This window comes from Zingiber officinale, chromosome 3B, assembly GCF_018446385.1.
Source record: "Zingiber officinale cultivar Zhangliang chromosome 3B, Zo_v1.1, whole genome shotgun sequence".
Taxonomy (NCBI): Eukaryota; Viridiplantae; Streptophyta; class Magnoliopsida; order Zingiberales; family Zingiberaceae; genus Zingiber; species Zingiber officinale.
The window spans coordinates 119,752,035-119,764,612 of record NC_055991.1 but is presented as its reverse complement, the minus strand read 5'-3'; the positions used below and the strand labels follow the sequence as shown (position 1 = coordinate 119,764,612).

The following is a 12,578-nucleotide window of genomic DNA, read 5'->3' as shown; positions in this document are numbered from 1 at the left end:
CAAGCAAGTGCAACACCTCACAATCACATGCAATTAATATCTACTAGGCATGTATGCAAATATATCTCCACAGATACACCGCGCATCATATGCAATATGCGTATGCATGCTCCATGGTCACCCCGCCACCTCTCTAGACACCACAACCCCTGTATGGCCGAAAGACTTGGGTCCGTGACAAACCGTACTAGCCTCCAGTACATGCACTGCTATAGGCGGCTGAGGCGGATGGTTCGCTAAGTAGTTATCTAACTACATAGCTAAGGGTCCCTGACCACTCACATCTCTAGCCCTCTGACTAATGTACCCTTAAGACCCACTACTCCAGAGTGGTCGAGGCTGACAAAGTATAAACACTGAGCGGCCGAGTAAGCGCGACAGGACTAGCTCCACTCCTAGCTACCACTCTCCAAGAATGGCCGAATGGGTAGCTATAAACGACTGACGACTCTCTCAACCACAAGGGAGATAATAGTCATCAGTATGCAATGAATGATGAACATGATGTGAATAATCACAATATAGACACTATCATCACTCATGCAACCACTAGAAACATCCCCAATAACCACCACAAACGTATATGAATACCCCACAATGCAAATGGTCAATCAATTATGTGACTCCAACAACACATACTAATCATATGTATACCCAACATCGATATACATAATCAGCATGCTAACCGAATAAACCGGATATCCCTATGATACAAACTCTATATATGTATATGCTATAGAGTTTAGATAACAAGAGTCGAGACTATATCAAATTAAACTAGATTACATTAAAGGTCAAATAGAAGTGACAAGCAGGAAAGTAACAATTATACAGATTTAAGGTAATGCAACCTAACATCCAAATATAGCCATGCTTTAAGTTCAAAGAACTAAATAGAAAACAAGAAAGAAATACCCGCCTTGATATAACTCGTATCAACAGAACCACCCACGTCACGCGGCTCATCTCCGATCAAGGTCCTGTGTCATATAATATATCAAAGTATATACATATACTACGATGTACAAATCGTGTATCAAAAGAAATAGCTATCTTTAACGCATTAACTAATCCTAATTAATGCCCCCTTTTATTAAATAAATTAAAGCCATTTTCTTTTCATGATTGCTTAAAAATAGAATAACCCTAACTTTCCATAATCAATTAGATTAGGCTCAAATATGATTCACCTTTAAATTCTCATCCATACCCATAGTGTCCAATCTAACACCTAATATGATTTATTAACATGGTAATATAGTATCAATGAGGATTTAAAAATACAACCATTTACTTCTAATTGATCTAAGCAAGAACAAAACTCCACACCCATTAGAAAACCTAATTTAGTAACCTACTAATGGGAATAACAGTGATATCTCACTAGAAAATCGCTTACCTTGAGGTATAGCAACGAATCACAAGTTCACAACCCTACCAGCCTCTGCCCAGAAACTACAAAAGAATACACACACACACCAATTCTTCCAAGAATCAGTCCAGAACTGACCTGTAAAGCTATAAATTGCTAAAACCCTAACCAACAGGACAATACTTACCTCAATCGAACCCCATTTCTTCAACCGAAACCTCAACGGCCGTAGGAAAGGAAGAGGGCAGTGATCGACACAGAGGAAAATCCACCAGTATGCTGATCCAACGCCTCCTCCTAGTCCAGATCAGAGAGAGCATCACAAAGGGAAACCAATTACACAAGATCTTTGAATCAACAAGATTCCAGACACAACTTACCTAGGCTGGTCACCCCCAAATGATAACGCTCGCTTTGATCCAATCCAGATGATGTGGAGATACAGATCACTCTCCAGCAACAGATCGAGGAGGAACGTCGGGAGTCGATCGGCTGGGAACAACGCGAGTCCAAAATCTCGTGGTGCCCTAGCTGCTGAACCGCCGCCGATAGTGAGTAAGAAACGACCGAGGAGGCTATTGCTTCACCAGAGATGGGCTGGACAACGTCAGAATCATCGAGATACGGCAATGTTTTTCAGGTGACGCGGTGATGCCGAGATCGCAGGTGGAGAACACTCTCTGTTGATGTCGAGTCATCCGCGCGCATGAGAAAGAGGAAGAAGAGAGTTCGGGTCGGGTATTAGGTTTGGGTGGGGGTGAAGCTTGATTATATAATCCACTTAGTGTTAAAGAAATTAAATCCTAGATAACTCCTAAATCAAAACTAATAATGCATATCTATTTAAACAGGCTTCCTCCCGTTCTATATGTCCATCCCCTTAATCGGCTCATACGAGCTACATTTAAATCCAAAAAAAAATCTAAAAATTCTTAAAATTTCCCACATGATTATTTCTTCAGCAACAACAATTTTTTAATATTTATTTATTTTTTTTAAAATTCGCATATCTTACATAAACACACGAACACCAAGGGTTTACTTGGTTCAGAGCATGAGGCGACTCCTACTCCAAGGCCCACGCTCGTTAAGCGTTTACTTTAGGCAATCACTATAAACTCAAAAAATTATAATTCTGATTTACAATATTAAAGTGCTAAAGAAAATGATACTGACAACTTGGAACAGTAAACTTAAAGCTTCTAGTCGTCGGGGTCGAGATACGGCTTAGTCGAATTAATCTTTGAGCAGCACGCAGAAGAAGGATCGCAATTTCGAGTTCTGTCCTGGCTGCTGCTCGAACTAGGCTTAAGTAGCCCTTGGAGGGCGCTTCCAATTTCATGGAGGGGCACCCTCAACCTCGCCGAATCTGCAGCGTGCATGAGCTCCGAACTGGTTGCTGCTTATCCGCCTGAGGGCGCCTCCAAGTTCCATGGAGGGTGCCCTCCACCCAGCGTCCAGGGCGCCTCCAACAATCATGGAGGGTAGGGATGTAAATGAACCAAACGGTTCGCGAGCTATTCGGAGCTCGATTCGATAAAAAGCTCGTTCGAGTTCGTTCGTTTATCTTATCGAGCCGAGCTCGAGCTTGATTTTGAGCTCGACAGTTTTATCGAACCGAGCTGAAGCTTAAGGATATTCGGCTCGTGAGCTTGCGAACATGTTCGTTTATAGGCTCGCGAGCCAAAAAATGAGCCTTAAACCGACCCAAAAAAATGAGCAAAAAAAATGAGCTCTAAAACGAGCCTTAAAATGAGCTTTAAAATGAGCCAAAAAACGAGTCCAAAAATGAGCCCGAGCTCGCTTAATGAGTTGGGCTCGTTAACTTTGATAATTGAGTTAATAACGAGCCGAGCTTGAACTGTTCGCGAGTTTGATAATTCCAAAACGAGCCGAGATCGAGCCCTGTGATAAAAGTTCGATTCGAGCTCGAGCCAAGCTCGAGCCTAAATATAACTTAAACGAGCCGAGCTCGAGCCTAATACTGTTCGGCTCGATTCGGCTCATTTACATCCCTAATAGAGGGTGCCCTTTGCTCTGCTACGCGGAGTCTTCAAGCAGTGCACCCGAGGCTCCTCCAACCTCCATGGAGGGTGCGTCGAGTACTGTTTATCAGAGGCAAAAGTGTCCAATTCACTTTCTGCAAAATATGTTAGTCCAATAAACTAATCATACCCTACAAAATAAAGTTAGCACAATATAGACATGATAAAAATTGTCCGGTTCTGACTTCGAATATCCCGTCCGAAAACCCTAGGTCGAACCAATGCTTGTTGTTCCCTCACCGGGGAACGCACCCTCACCTACTCCACTCAGGAGAGTTTACTTGTTGTTAGACCGATCCTCCAGATTGACTGGACTTTTGCTCAACGCTCGAGGCTCCAGGACTTTCCGCTCCACGACCCGTCCAGTCTTTCATTTGATTCGCGACACCAGGACTTTCCACCTAGAGTCCCCGATTCTAGGACTTTTGCCCGAAGCCCTCGACCCACCAAGACTTTCCACCTAGGGTTACCTCCCCCTAGGACCTAGGGTTACCACCCCCTAGGGTTTTCCACCTGTCTAACCGCAGCTAGGACTTTTGTCTAACTACACTTAGGACTTTCCTGCAATCTCATTTAAACACATTAGACAACAAATAACCTTAACTTTGAACCCTTTTCCATTATCAAAACTTAGGTTGGATCGTCGGATGCTTCCCGCACCAACACTCATTTGCTTGCATTATTGCATCCTGAACTTGTTTCTTTAAGATTTCATCATTGCACAGATGTTATCCAAATTGTGGGAGTTCAGATTTGTTAGTTGACAGAACCATTTCAGAAAATATGGTTAACTTGATGCTGTTAACTGTAGTTTCTTTATCAAATGGGGAGTTTATTTATCAGGATTCTAACAAAGAATCCTGTGCAATCAGTATTTTAGTCTAATGGTTGAAATTTTGTTAACTTCTAGTTTATCTTCATTTCTCTATTCCACTTGCATGAATTCTATGGAAAACTAGTTATCTTTTTGCTAATTTTTTAAGATAAATTTTTTAGGATAGTATTGCCTAAGATTTACATTGCTTACCGTATATCCTCATCCTTGGAGATCCTTTAACTAGTATACCATTTTGTAGATTGTTTATTTTGTTGAACCTGAACAGAAGAGTAGATCAAAAGTTGTTTGTCTGGTGTTTTTTTTTCTAATCTCTTTAACTGATTATAGGTCAATATAGGTCAATATTAGGATTGAAGCTCTGAATTTATTTATTTGAGGTCTGAACTACACAAATAAAAAAACTGCTCAAAGTAAGAAGAGTTTGTGCCCTATAATTAAATGTGGATGGATGGATTTTTGACTTGTCTCAAGTTCCTACTTCGGACTATGTGTGCTCCTTGTTTAAACTTGTACTTTGCTAGCCATGAGACTAAAATGTTCCACCGTATCTAATTAAATAAAAAAATCAATTACAAATTGCAATAGATATCATTAGTATTTTTTTTTAAATGTAAAAAGTTTGAGAAATCCAATTCTTCCCAATTTTAATGTAATATAATCTAAAATGACAAAGATCGTGTATAAAGACAAAATATCATAAAATCATTTACCAAAAACGGGGGAAATTATCCAATACTCAGTTCACCCTAAAAAGAATTATGGAAATTTGCAACTTGATTGACTTGGGCCTGAACTCGGTTGCATATTTTAATAATAAGTTATGTTTAACTTTTGAGTGTGTTGAGTATAAGGTTAATAGGGTTAGTTTCACTAAGGTATTTTTATGATTAGGCTTTCATCATGAGTCCTTTGTATACATATACATAATCCTTTAGAACATATTTTGAATATTCTCTTTCCCAAGCTTAACAGGGTATTAGAGTGACCCTTAAGTTGCTCCCAATATACATTATTTTCATTCTCTTTCCTGCATATCATATATATATATATATATATTGCTTTGTTTTGTTTGCATGTGAAAACACATCTCCTATGAGTCAGTGCAAATCTGAATAAAGAAAATTTCATGTTTTCAGTTTAGCTTTCATTAGCAAAGGGTCATGTTGTTCTATTCATTTTCGAGGAAGATTTGAATATACAATGTTTTGTTCTTAGTTTGCCAACTAAGTTGTGTTATCTAATATTCCTTTAACATCCCTGAGTGCTTTCCTTTAAGTCTATTACATGCGACTATAAGTATATGCATTGCTTCATAGAGAAGCTTATACAGGAGATCTGTTCCATATTTCTTATCTTAGTTTCATTTCATCAATTTTCTCTTTAATTCTCTCTCTAATCCATGCCCTGATATAAAGGCAAAGGAATCACTGGTTGTGTGCTCCATTAATCACAGTAACAAGTGTTAACATTTTATTTCATTAAGGTCACATCTAAGTCTCCATTTTGGTTGTTCAAGTAACAAGTTGGAAATATATAATTTCTATGATCTATTTTCCAGCTTGAGGGTAGTATTAAGAGATGTGCTGATATAAAGTAAAATGACAATTTGACAGTGTGGTATTGTTTAACTTGAATATTTTGGGTTTATTCTAGTAAAAAAATTCATGTTATTTATTTCCATTTTTGTGTGCATGTTTATGGTCATAAAATCATTATTTTACTTTTAAAATGTTGGTGCAGATAAAGAGGCAGCAGCAAAAACAGCCAAAGTGGAAGTTCCATCAAGTAAAGTTTAAATATGCTGGAAAGCCATCTAAGTTAGATGTTGTTTATGAAACTCTCTGATTGATTAAAAAATTATAAAATGGAAAAATGTTTCACTTTGCAACTTATTCTCTTGGGAAGCTTAGCTCAATGTAAATGAAGCTTATGTTCCAAGTTTCTTTACAAAAAATATCAACCAAAAATGTCCAGTTGAGTGAGTTAATGTATTACTGTTTTTTCCTCTTCAGATGGTAACTTGTATGCAAACTCCCATATGTAAGCTTCTGGTCCAAACACTGAGAACCCTTCAATTGGACCTCCACCTGTGATATCCAACAAGCCCCCTGCCTCCCATGCCACCGCAAATGAGGTCTACTTGGTTTGGGATGATGAGGCAATGTCAATGGCAAGTTTCTGAAGCAATAGTTAATTGCCCTATATTTCTTGTTTTATATATGGTTTCTTAATGTTGGACTATTGTGCAGGATGAGAGAAGAATGTCTCTGACAAAGTATCAGGTGCATGATGAAACTAGCCAGGTAAGTTTTTATTGCCTCCTGTTTTTCATTTTGACGGACGTCAAATGGATTTGTAATTTGGGTGCAGATCCAGAAGGTAGGAAACTAAACCAGAAAAAATAATCATTAAAGTTAATTGCCCTATATTTCAATATACTCATCCCATCTTAATTCCACTTCTACTTTAATATGCAGTAAGAATGCTTTTCTGAAAAATTTGTAAATTTTTAAGAGGAATTTATCGCTCTTGTGAGTTTTCTATGAAGCTTTAGTTTCAAGTGAACTCGATTACTAAGAATGATATTCTTCTATTTTCCAATCCTCAACATTCTAGTTCTCCTGGTGTTTTAAAAGTTTTTTCAATTGGATTTTACATAATTTCTACTTTTAGTAAGTTTTATAAAACTGACAAGCTTTTGCTGCAAATGAGCGAGGGTTGCCTACCTAGCACCAGGTCTATCGGAAAATGTGTATGTACCGTGTTCTGATCTAGTTTTTTGGTTTTATTTATTATCCCTCTTGCTTAATGAGTGGGGGACTTAAGTTGAGCAAATCAATGTGGCAAAAAAGGCGAAATCCTCGCCCTCAGGGTCCTCGCCGCACCCTGCTCAGGGTCATCACGAGGGAGGTAAATCACGGTAGCTCGGTGGCAAGTACGCAGTGGGCCGAGACTTTTTTGCACAGGGATAAGGAATAAATCCCCGTTGCCCTGCGGACTCGAACCCATGTTCTCAGTGGCAAACTTCCACGCCTTTACCGGCCGAGATAACCCCGTGGGGCTAAGTTGAGCAAATCAAGAATATATGCCAGCAGGCTTTTCTCAATTTGTAGCATTTCTTGTTATCTGTTTTTGATCACATCGGCAACCAGAATGGTACAGGTCAGCTTTCATTCAGATGCAAGTTCACTACCTCAGATCAGTTAGATTATTCAACTTAAAGAATAACAATACTCTTTTTGCTACTTCACTCCCACTCTAATTTATCTTTTGTTTGTTTCATGTTACACTCGGGTGAACTCCATTGATGAAGCCATAGACAGAAGGATATCTGAAAGTCAGCTCGCCAGCCGCATGACATTCTAAACCCCATTATATCGGTGGAGGGTCTGACCCAGTTGCTATTTGTCCTCTGAACAACTCGAATAATGAAGCACCAAGGTCTGCTCCCTCTTTTGTATTAGACCAGCATATTAGTATTGTAACATGTGTGGAGGTTGGTTGATTGTGCCTTTCCTATGAAGACTTTAGACATGATGCAGAATTTAGAAAGTTTGTTGTTCAACTTTAACAAGAGGCTGTTCTCAATGTTACTTGATAGCTCTTAGTTAACATTATCAGCTGCTTGTCAAATTAATATCATTGTTTCGAGTTGGTGTTGGGTCTGTGTAATCGCTTGACGGTGATGCTGAATTTGATGCTAAGTGCGAGTTTGATAGTCCGAATTGGATTCTGGTAAGTGTATCTGTGACCTTGGCTGTCTGATACAACTATATATATATATATATATATGAAAAAACAATAGAACGACATGAAAGTGCCACTATAACCATTGTGTTGGCTTAGTGTGGTGGGAAACGAATGATTTATTACTAGACCCGAAGTAAAGAGTAAAATTTAGTGGTCTTGGTGAGCATGTGAAAGCTCTCCACAGGAGTGGAGATAAGCCGTAAGATGCAATGAAGAGAGGAGAGGGAAAAATGAATATGGGGGAAGAGAGGTTCTCTAGGATGCTTTTTGTAAACGTGGATTGAACCACAACAAACAACTATTATGGATTCAGAGAAATGCACCATAAAATCAATGCAAGTGAACAAAATGAATTACACTGTAATTGAGGGAAATGATCTATCACCAACAACTGAGTTTCAAGTTTCACAGCACAGGTAGATGAATAAAGCATGCACAAGTCAAAGTGAACAATAATCTAGCTCCTAATGTGAACCAAGCACATCCAGTACTACTCATTTGGAATCAGAGAACTGTAAGGATGACAAACTTCTTGGAAAGATCATTTATTTCTTGCGCTTGGTAGCACGTTTTCCTTGACCCTTCGGTGGAGGACCCTTGCCGCGCCGCTTCAACATCTCCAACTTAGCCAATCGCCTGATGCAGGAAAGAGATGGTAAAGAGTGGCAATGAAACTAGAGAAATAACCATAGACATATTTATAAAAATGTAGACCGTTTACCCCACATTCTAAGCTAGTAATGGCTTTGAACAACCACATGAAGATACGGGAGAGAAACTTGCTCAATCAAGCTATAAAGAATAAACTCAATTAAGTTACAAAAAAAATGACAAAATATTGCAGGGTCCATATGTTTTCATGGTTATGCCTAGTACATGAACTGGTTAAGGTTAACCCTGAAGATAACATATGGTCTTAGTTGAAAACATCTATACATAAATGACAACTCCCAAAAAAAATTTATTAGCAAAGCAATGAGGTCAATAGCAAATCTGAGTAAATATCAGTTAGTTGGAATTTCTTGTTTCATTGGACATGCTTAGTTTGCTTGAAACTATATCTAATGCAAGTAGGCTTATACAAGGGAAATGATCAAGAACTCCATTTGCAGAGGCTTCTTCCAGGTGAAATTTTCCATGATCAGGAAATTGAAACCTTTTTGAGCTAACTTCAGGAAACATATGCACTTTTCTTTCTAATCAAAATAGCTGTTTCTAGCTAGAGGCATTTCAAATCTCATACATGTCTTTTTTTGTCTATTGATAACCACATTAATCCCCAAAATGCTAATGAACTGTTGAATATGGATCAAATCAACCATGTAGCAAAAAAGGTACAGAAAAAACAGAGGAAAAGAAATGGAGACACAAATGATAAAGTTGCACTTGTTTCAAAGATAAAGTGTAAACAAATTTGACAAATGCCTCACTTGGCACAGCTACAAAGTGTACCTTGCTTGTAGATGAATTTACTGAAGGATCCAATATCACAGTAGTTTAGTAAAAAAAATCACAAATCCCAAGGTAAAATCTAGGCCAAATCATCAAGTCTAAAATTGGTTCATCCAGAGTTTATCATTTATACTTCCACCATTTTAGGGACTTACAGGTATCTGTGATAAAAGTTATTAAGGGAAAAAACAACCAAACAACAAACTGGTAAGTGTAAACTTGGACCACTAACCTAAACCTTGTTGCCACGGAAATTGATACTTATGTTGGCAGCTGCAAAAATGTACATTTAATAATATTTACGCTAAGCAGGAAAAGTTTGGAAGTGCTATGCTACCACTAAATATTTGATTATAAACTATTGGTGTAGGAATCAGTTGAGAGAAGAGAATAATTAGAGAGTTTAATTGATGCCTATTTTGCATGCTAGGATAGTCGATTGTTTCCTAGGTGAAGTGGATGAGTAGGTCAGCTGCAAAAATCCAACAAAGAGACAACATAAACTGTCATGGGTTAGGGGAGGATCAATTGCAGACTGCAGAATATTCGGGACTAGTAAATTAACAATCTCCTTGGATAACAATCCTTAGATATTCAAATAACAGAAAAATGAAAGAATACGAGCAGAACAGGTAACTTTCAGCACATGCCAAGTTCTTTACGCATGGTACTTTATCTTAGCAAGTCATCACCATGTAGTCATTTGCATCAAAATTAGATGATTTGAATAGATGAGTTAGCTAAAATTTAACCAAAAAAACAAATTTGCATATAAAAATTTGGTTAAACTTTATCAAAATCAGTTCATAAACTAATTATATGATTCAATTTCTAGTATGTGTCGATTTGTAATAATCATGTCAGTTTCATATCAGTGTTTTTTTAAAGAAGACTATGTATAGAGTTCTACCAATTTTAATTTGTTTCTCTAGGTTAACAAGATCTACACACACGAGAGAACAAGAAAGTAAATATCACCACGACGACTCAAAATAAAACAGTTTCAGTAGAGAAAGCAATTCCAGACATGTTACTGCAATATGAGCACTAAAACATTTCTATTAACCATCCACATAATCCTGAAGATATTTTCTGGCACACAAGTAAAAATTCAGAGAATAGAAGCAGGCATTTTCTCGAATATGCATTCAGTCAGCAGGTATGAGAGTGCAAATTGAAAAGGAGATAAACAAGATGGTACATACTCTTTCTCCTCGCGGGCAAGAACAGAGGGGTCTTCGTTCTTGATGTCATCTGGGTACCACGATGCAATTTTTTCTCCAATGAGCTTTTTGCGAAGGATCTTGTGGGGCGACCGCTTCCCTAACGGGTTCAGGACATGGCCGAAGATCCTCGCCCGTGCCTCCGTCACCCCTTGCAGCGCCGCGGCCATCAGCACGCCCTTTAAGCTCATACTCCCGCAGCAAAACCACCTCCTGATCTCAGCGCTGGCGAAGAGATCTCAACTGAAGAAGGACTAGGGCTAGGGCACGAGATATACCTCGGGCGCTGGGCGGCGATCTAGGGCAGAGATGCAAGCGCTGGACACTAGTTGGCTGGCCCTTGTAGTGGTCGGAGGTGGAAGGGGGTTCGGCTGCCGGCGCTAGGGCAGAGAGAGTGCGTCGGGGAGGAGAGGAAGAGGTCAGCGGTGCGCGGCTCAGGAAGGAAAGGGAGGTCGGCTGTCGGCGACGCTGGTGCTGATCCTTCCTTCCGGCGACGGCTGCACTCGGCGACGGCGAAGACGACGGAGGAAGAGGATCGGCGTCGATTTGGGGAAGAGGAAAGGTTCGGGAACAGATAGCGGCGTCGCAAGGGGAAGAAGGCGAAGGGGTCGGGAGAGGAGAGGGTGGCGGCGCGAGCTCGACGAAGGAGAAGGGTTCGGCGGCAGCGCGGAGGAGAGGAGGAGAAGCGGCTTAGGTGTCGGGGAGAAGAATCGGCTAGGGCACGGTGAGGAGGGGTCGGCGCGCGCGATCAGTCGGGAGGAGAAAAGGAGGCAGGATCTGGATCACTTTTTGTGATACAGGGATGTGCCACTCTTCGTGATCCGGTCGCAAATGTTACGATTTCTTCTTAAGTTCATCATCCCCATCAGAGATGTGTCACTCGTCGTGATTCGGTTACAAATGTTATGATCTCTTCCTAAGTTTATCGTCCTCATCAGATTATATTTTTTGTTCGGAGCGGATGGGCGAAGGCCGCTAGTACACCCTCGCTCCGCGTCCAGTAACCTGGCCATTTATCCATCACCGGAGACCTTCGGGCGGCCGGCCGCCCGCTCCGAACAAAAACTATAATTTGGTGGGGACCGTGAACCCAGGAAGGGATCACAACCATTTGCGACTGGATCGCGACCGTAATCCGACTGCAAATGTGAGTGGCACATCCCCTATACCATAAAAAAATGGTCAAAGAAATATGTGCTCAGAGAAAAGAGGAGTAGTAGCTTCTCAATAACTCCCGTCTTTAGATATTTCAAACGGTTTTTTTTTCAAATTTATACATATATCCTCTCTAAATACGTCATACGAGTTTCGAAAAATTCCCAGAAAATACCTAAAAATTTTAAAAAATTCCAATAAGATTATTTCATCAAATAACCTTATTATTAAGTTATTATTTGTTCGATATTTTATAGGAGAAATTGAAAAAATCAATGGAAGGATAGAGATTAAAAAAATATTATTTTATTTGTAAGATAAAAGTTTCATTTTCTAAATTTAGAAAATCATTATTTATCAAATCTAAATTTAGAGAATGGATATGGTAGCTGATGCAAAGATTTTTTAGCTATCCTATTCAAAATTTAAAATAAATTTTTTTGATAAAATAACTAATATGGATTCTCTTAATCTTCAATATAGGACAAATCCTCTCGTCCATGAAAAATGATATTATAGTTAAATTATAGCTATGATTTAACTATAATTAATTGTGATCCTTTCTAGATTTATTATTCCTTTATGTTATAATTTATATTTGGACAAGTGGCTGGAGGCTGCTAGTAGTGGCCAAGTGGCTAGGCAGCCTGGTGTCGAGCGGGAGCAGCCTCCGATGACCTTTGTCTATCTGCCTCGACCTAACTATAACTTAGGGGGACAGTAAACCTAAGGGAGAGATCACA

The 12,578-nt window shown here is 39.3% G+C and overlaps 1 protein-coding gene and 1 long non-coding RNA gene across 2 annotated transcripts; both read right to left on the bottom strand.

The window, feature by feature from the left end:
- Positions 1 to 914: 914 nt before the first annotated feature.
- Positions 915 to 2,124, bottom strand: LOC121967459. The gene is made up of 4 exons (XR_006107770.1): positions 1,753 to 2,124; positions 1,560 to 1,669; positions 1,400 to 1,455; positions 915 to 980 (listed from the first exon to the last, which is right to left on the bottom strand). It is a non-coding gene; the product is annotated as an uncharacterized LOC121967459 (long non-coding RNA).
- Positions 2,125 to 8,345: 6,221 nt separating this feature from the next.
- LOC121967458 lies at positions 8,346 to 11,516 on the bottom strand. The gene is made up of 2 exons (XM_042517712.1): positions 10,663 to 11,516; positions 8,346 to 8,641 (listed from the first exon to the last, which is right to left on the bottom strand). The coding sequence occupies exons 1-2, from the start codon at positions 10,869 to 10,871 to the stop codon at positions 8,551 to 8,553; spliced, it is 300 nt and encodes a 99-aa protein (XP_042373646.1). The 5' UTR covers positions 10,872 to 11,516; the 3' UTR covers positions 8,346 to 8,550.
- Between the last annotated feature and the right edge of the window lie 1,062 nt (positions 11,517 to 12,578).

Excerpts from the sequence above, each read along its gene's own strand:
- LOC121967458 (XM_042517712.1), bottom strand. The coding sequence starts at position 10,871 with ATGAGCTTAAAGGGCGTGCTGATGGCCGCGGCGCTGCAAGGGGTGACG. Across the intron at positions 8,642-10,662 it reads CTTGCCCGCGAGGAGAAAGA|GCGATTGGCTAAGTTGGAGA; the intron begins GTATGTACCATC and ends TTCCTGCATCAG.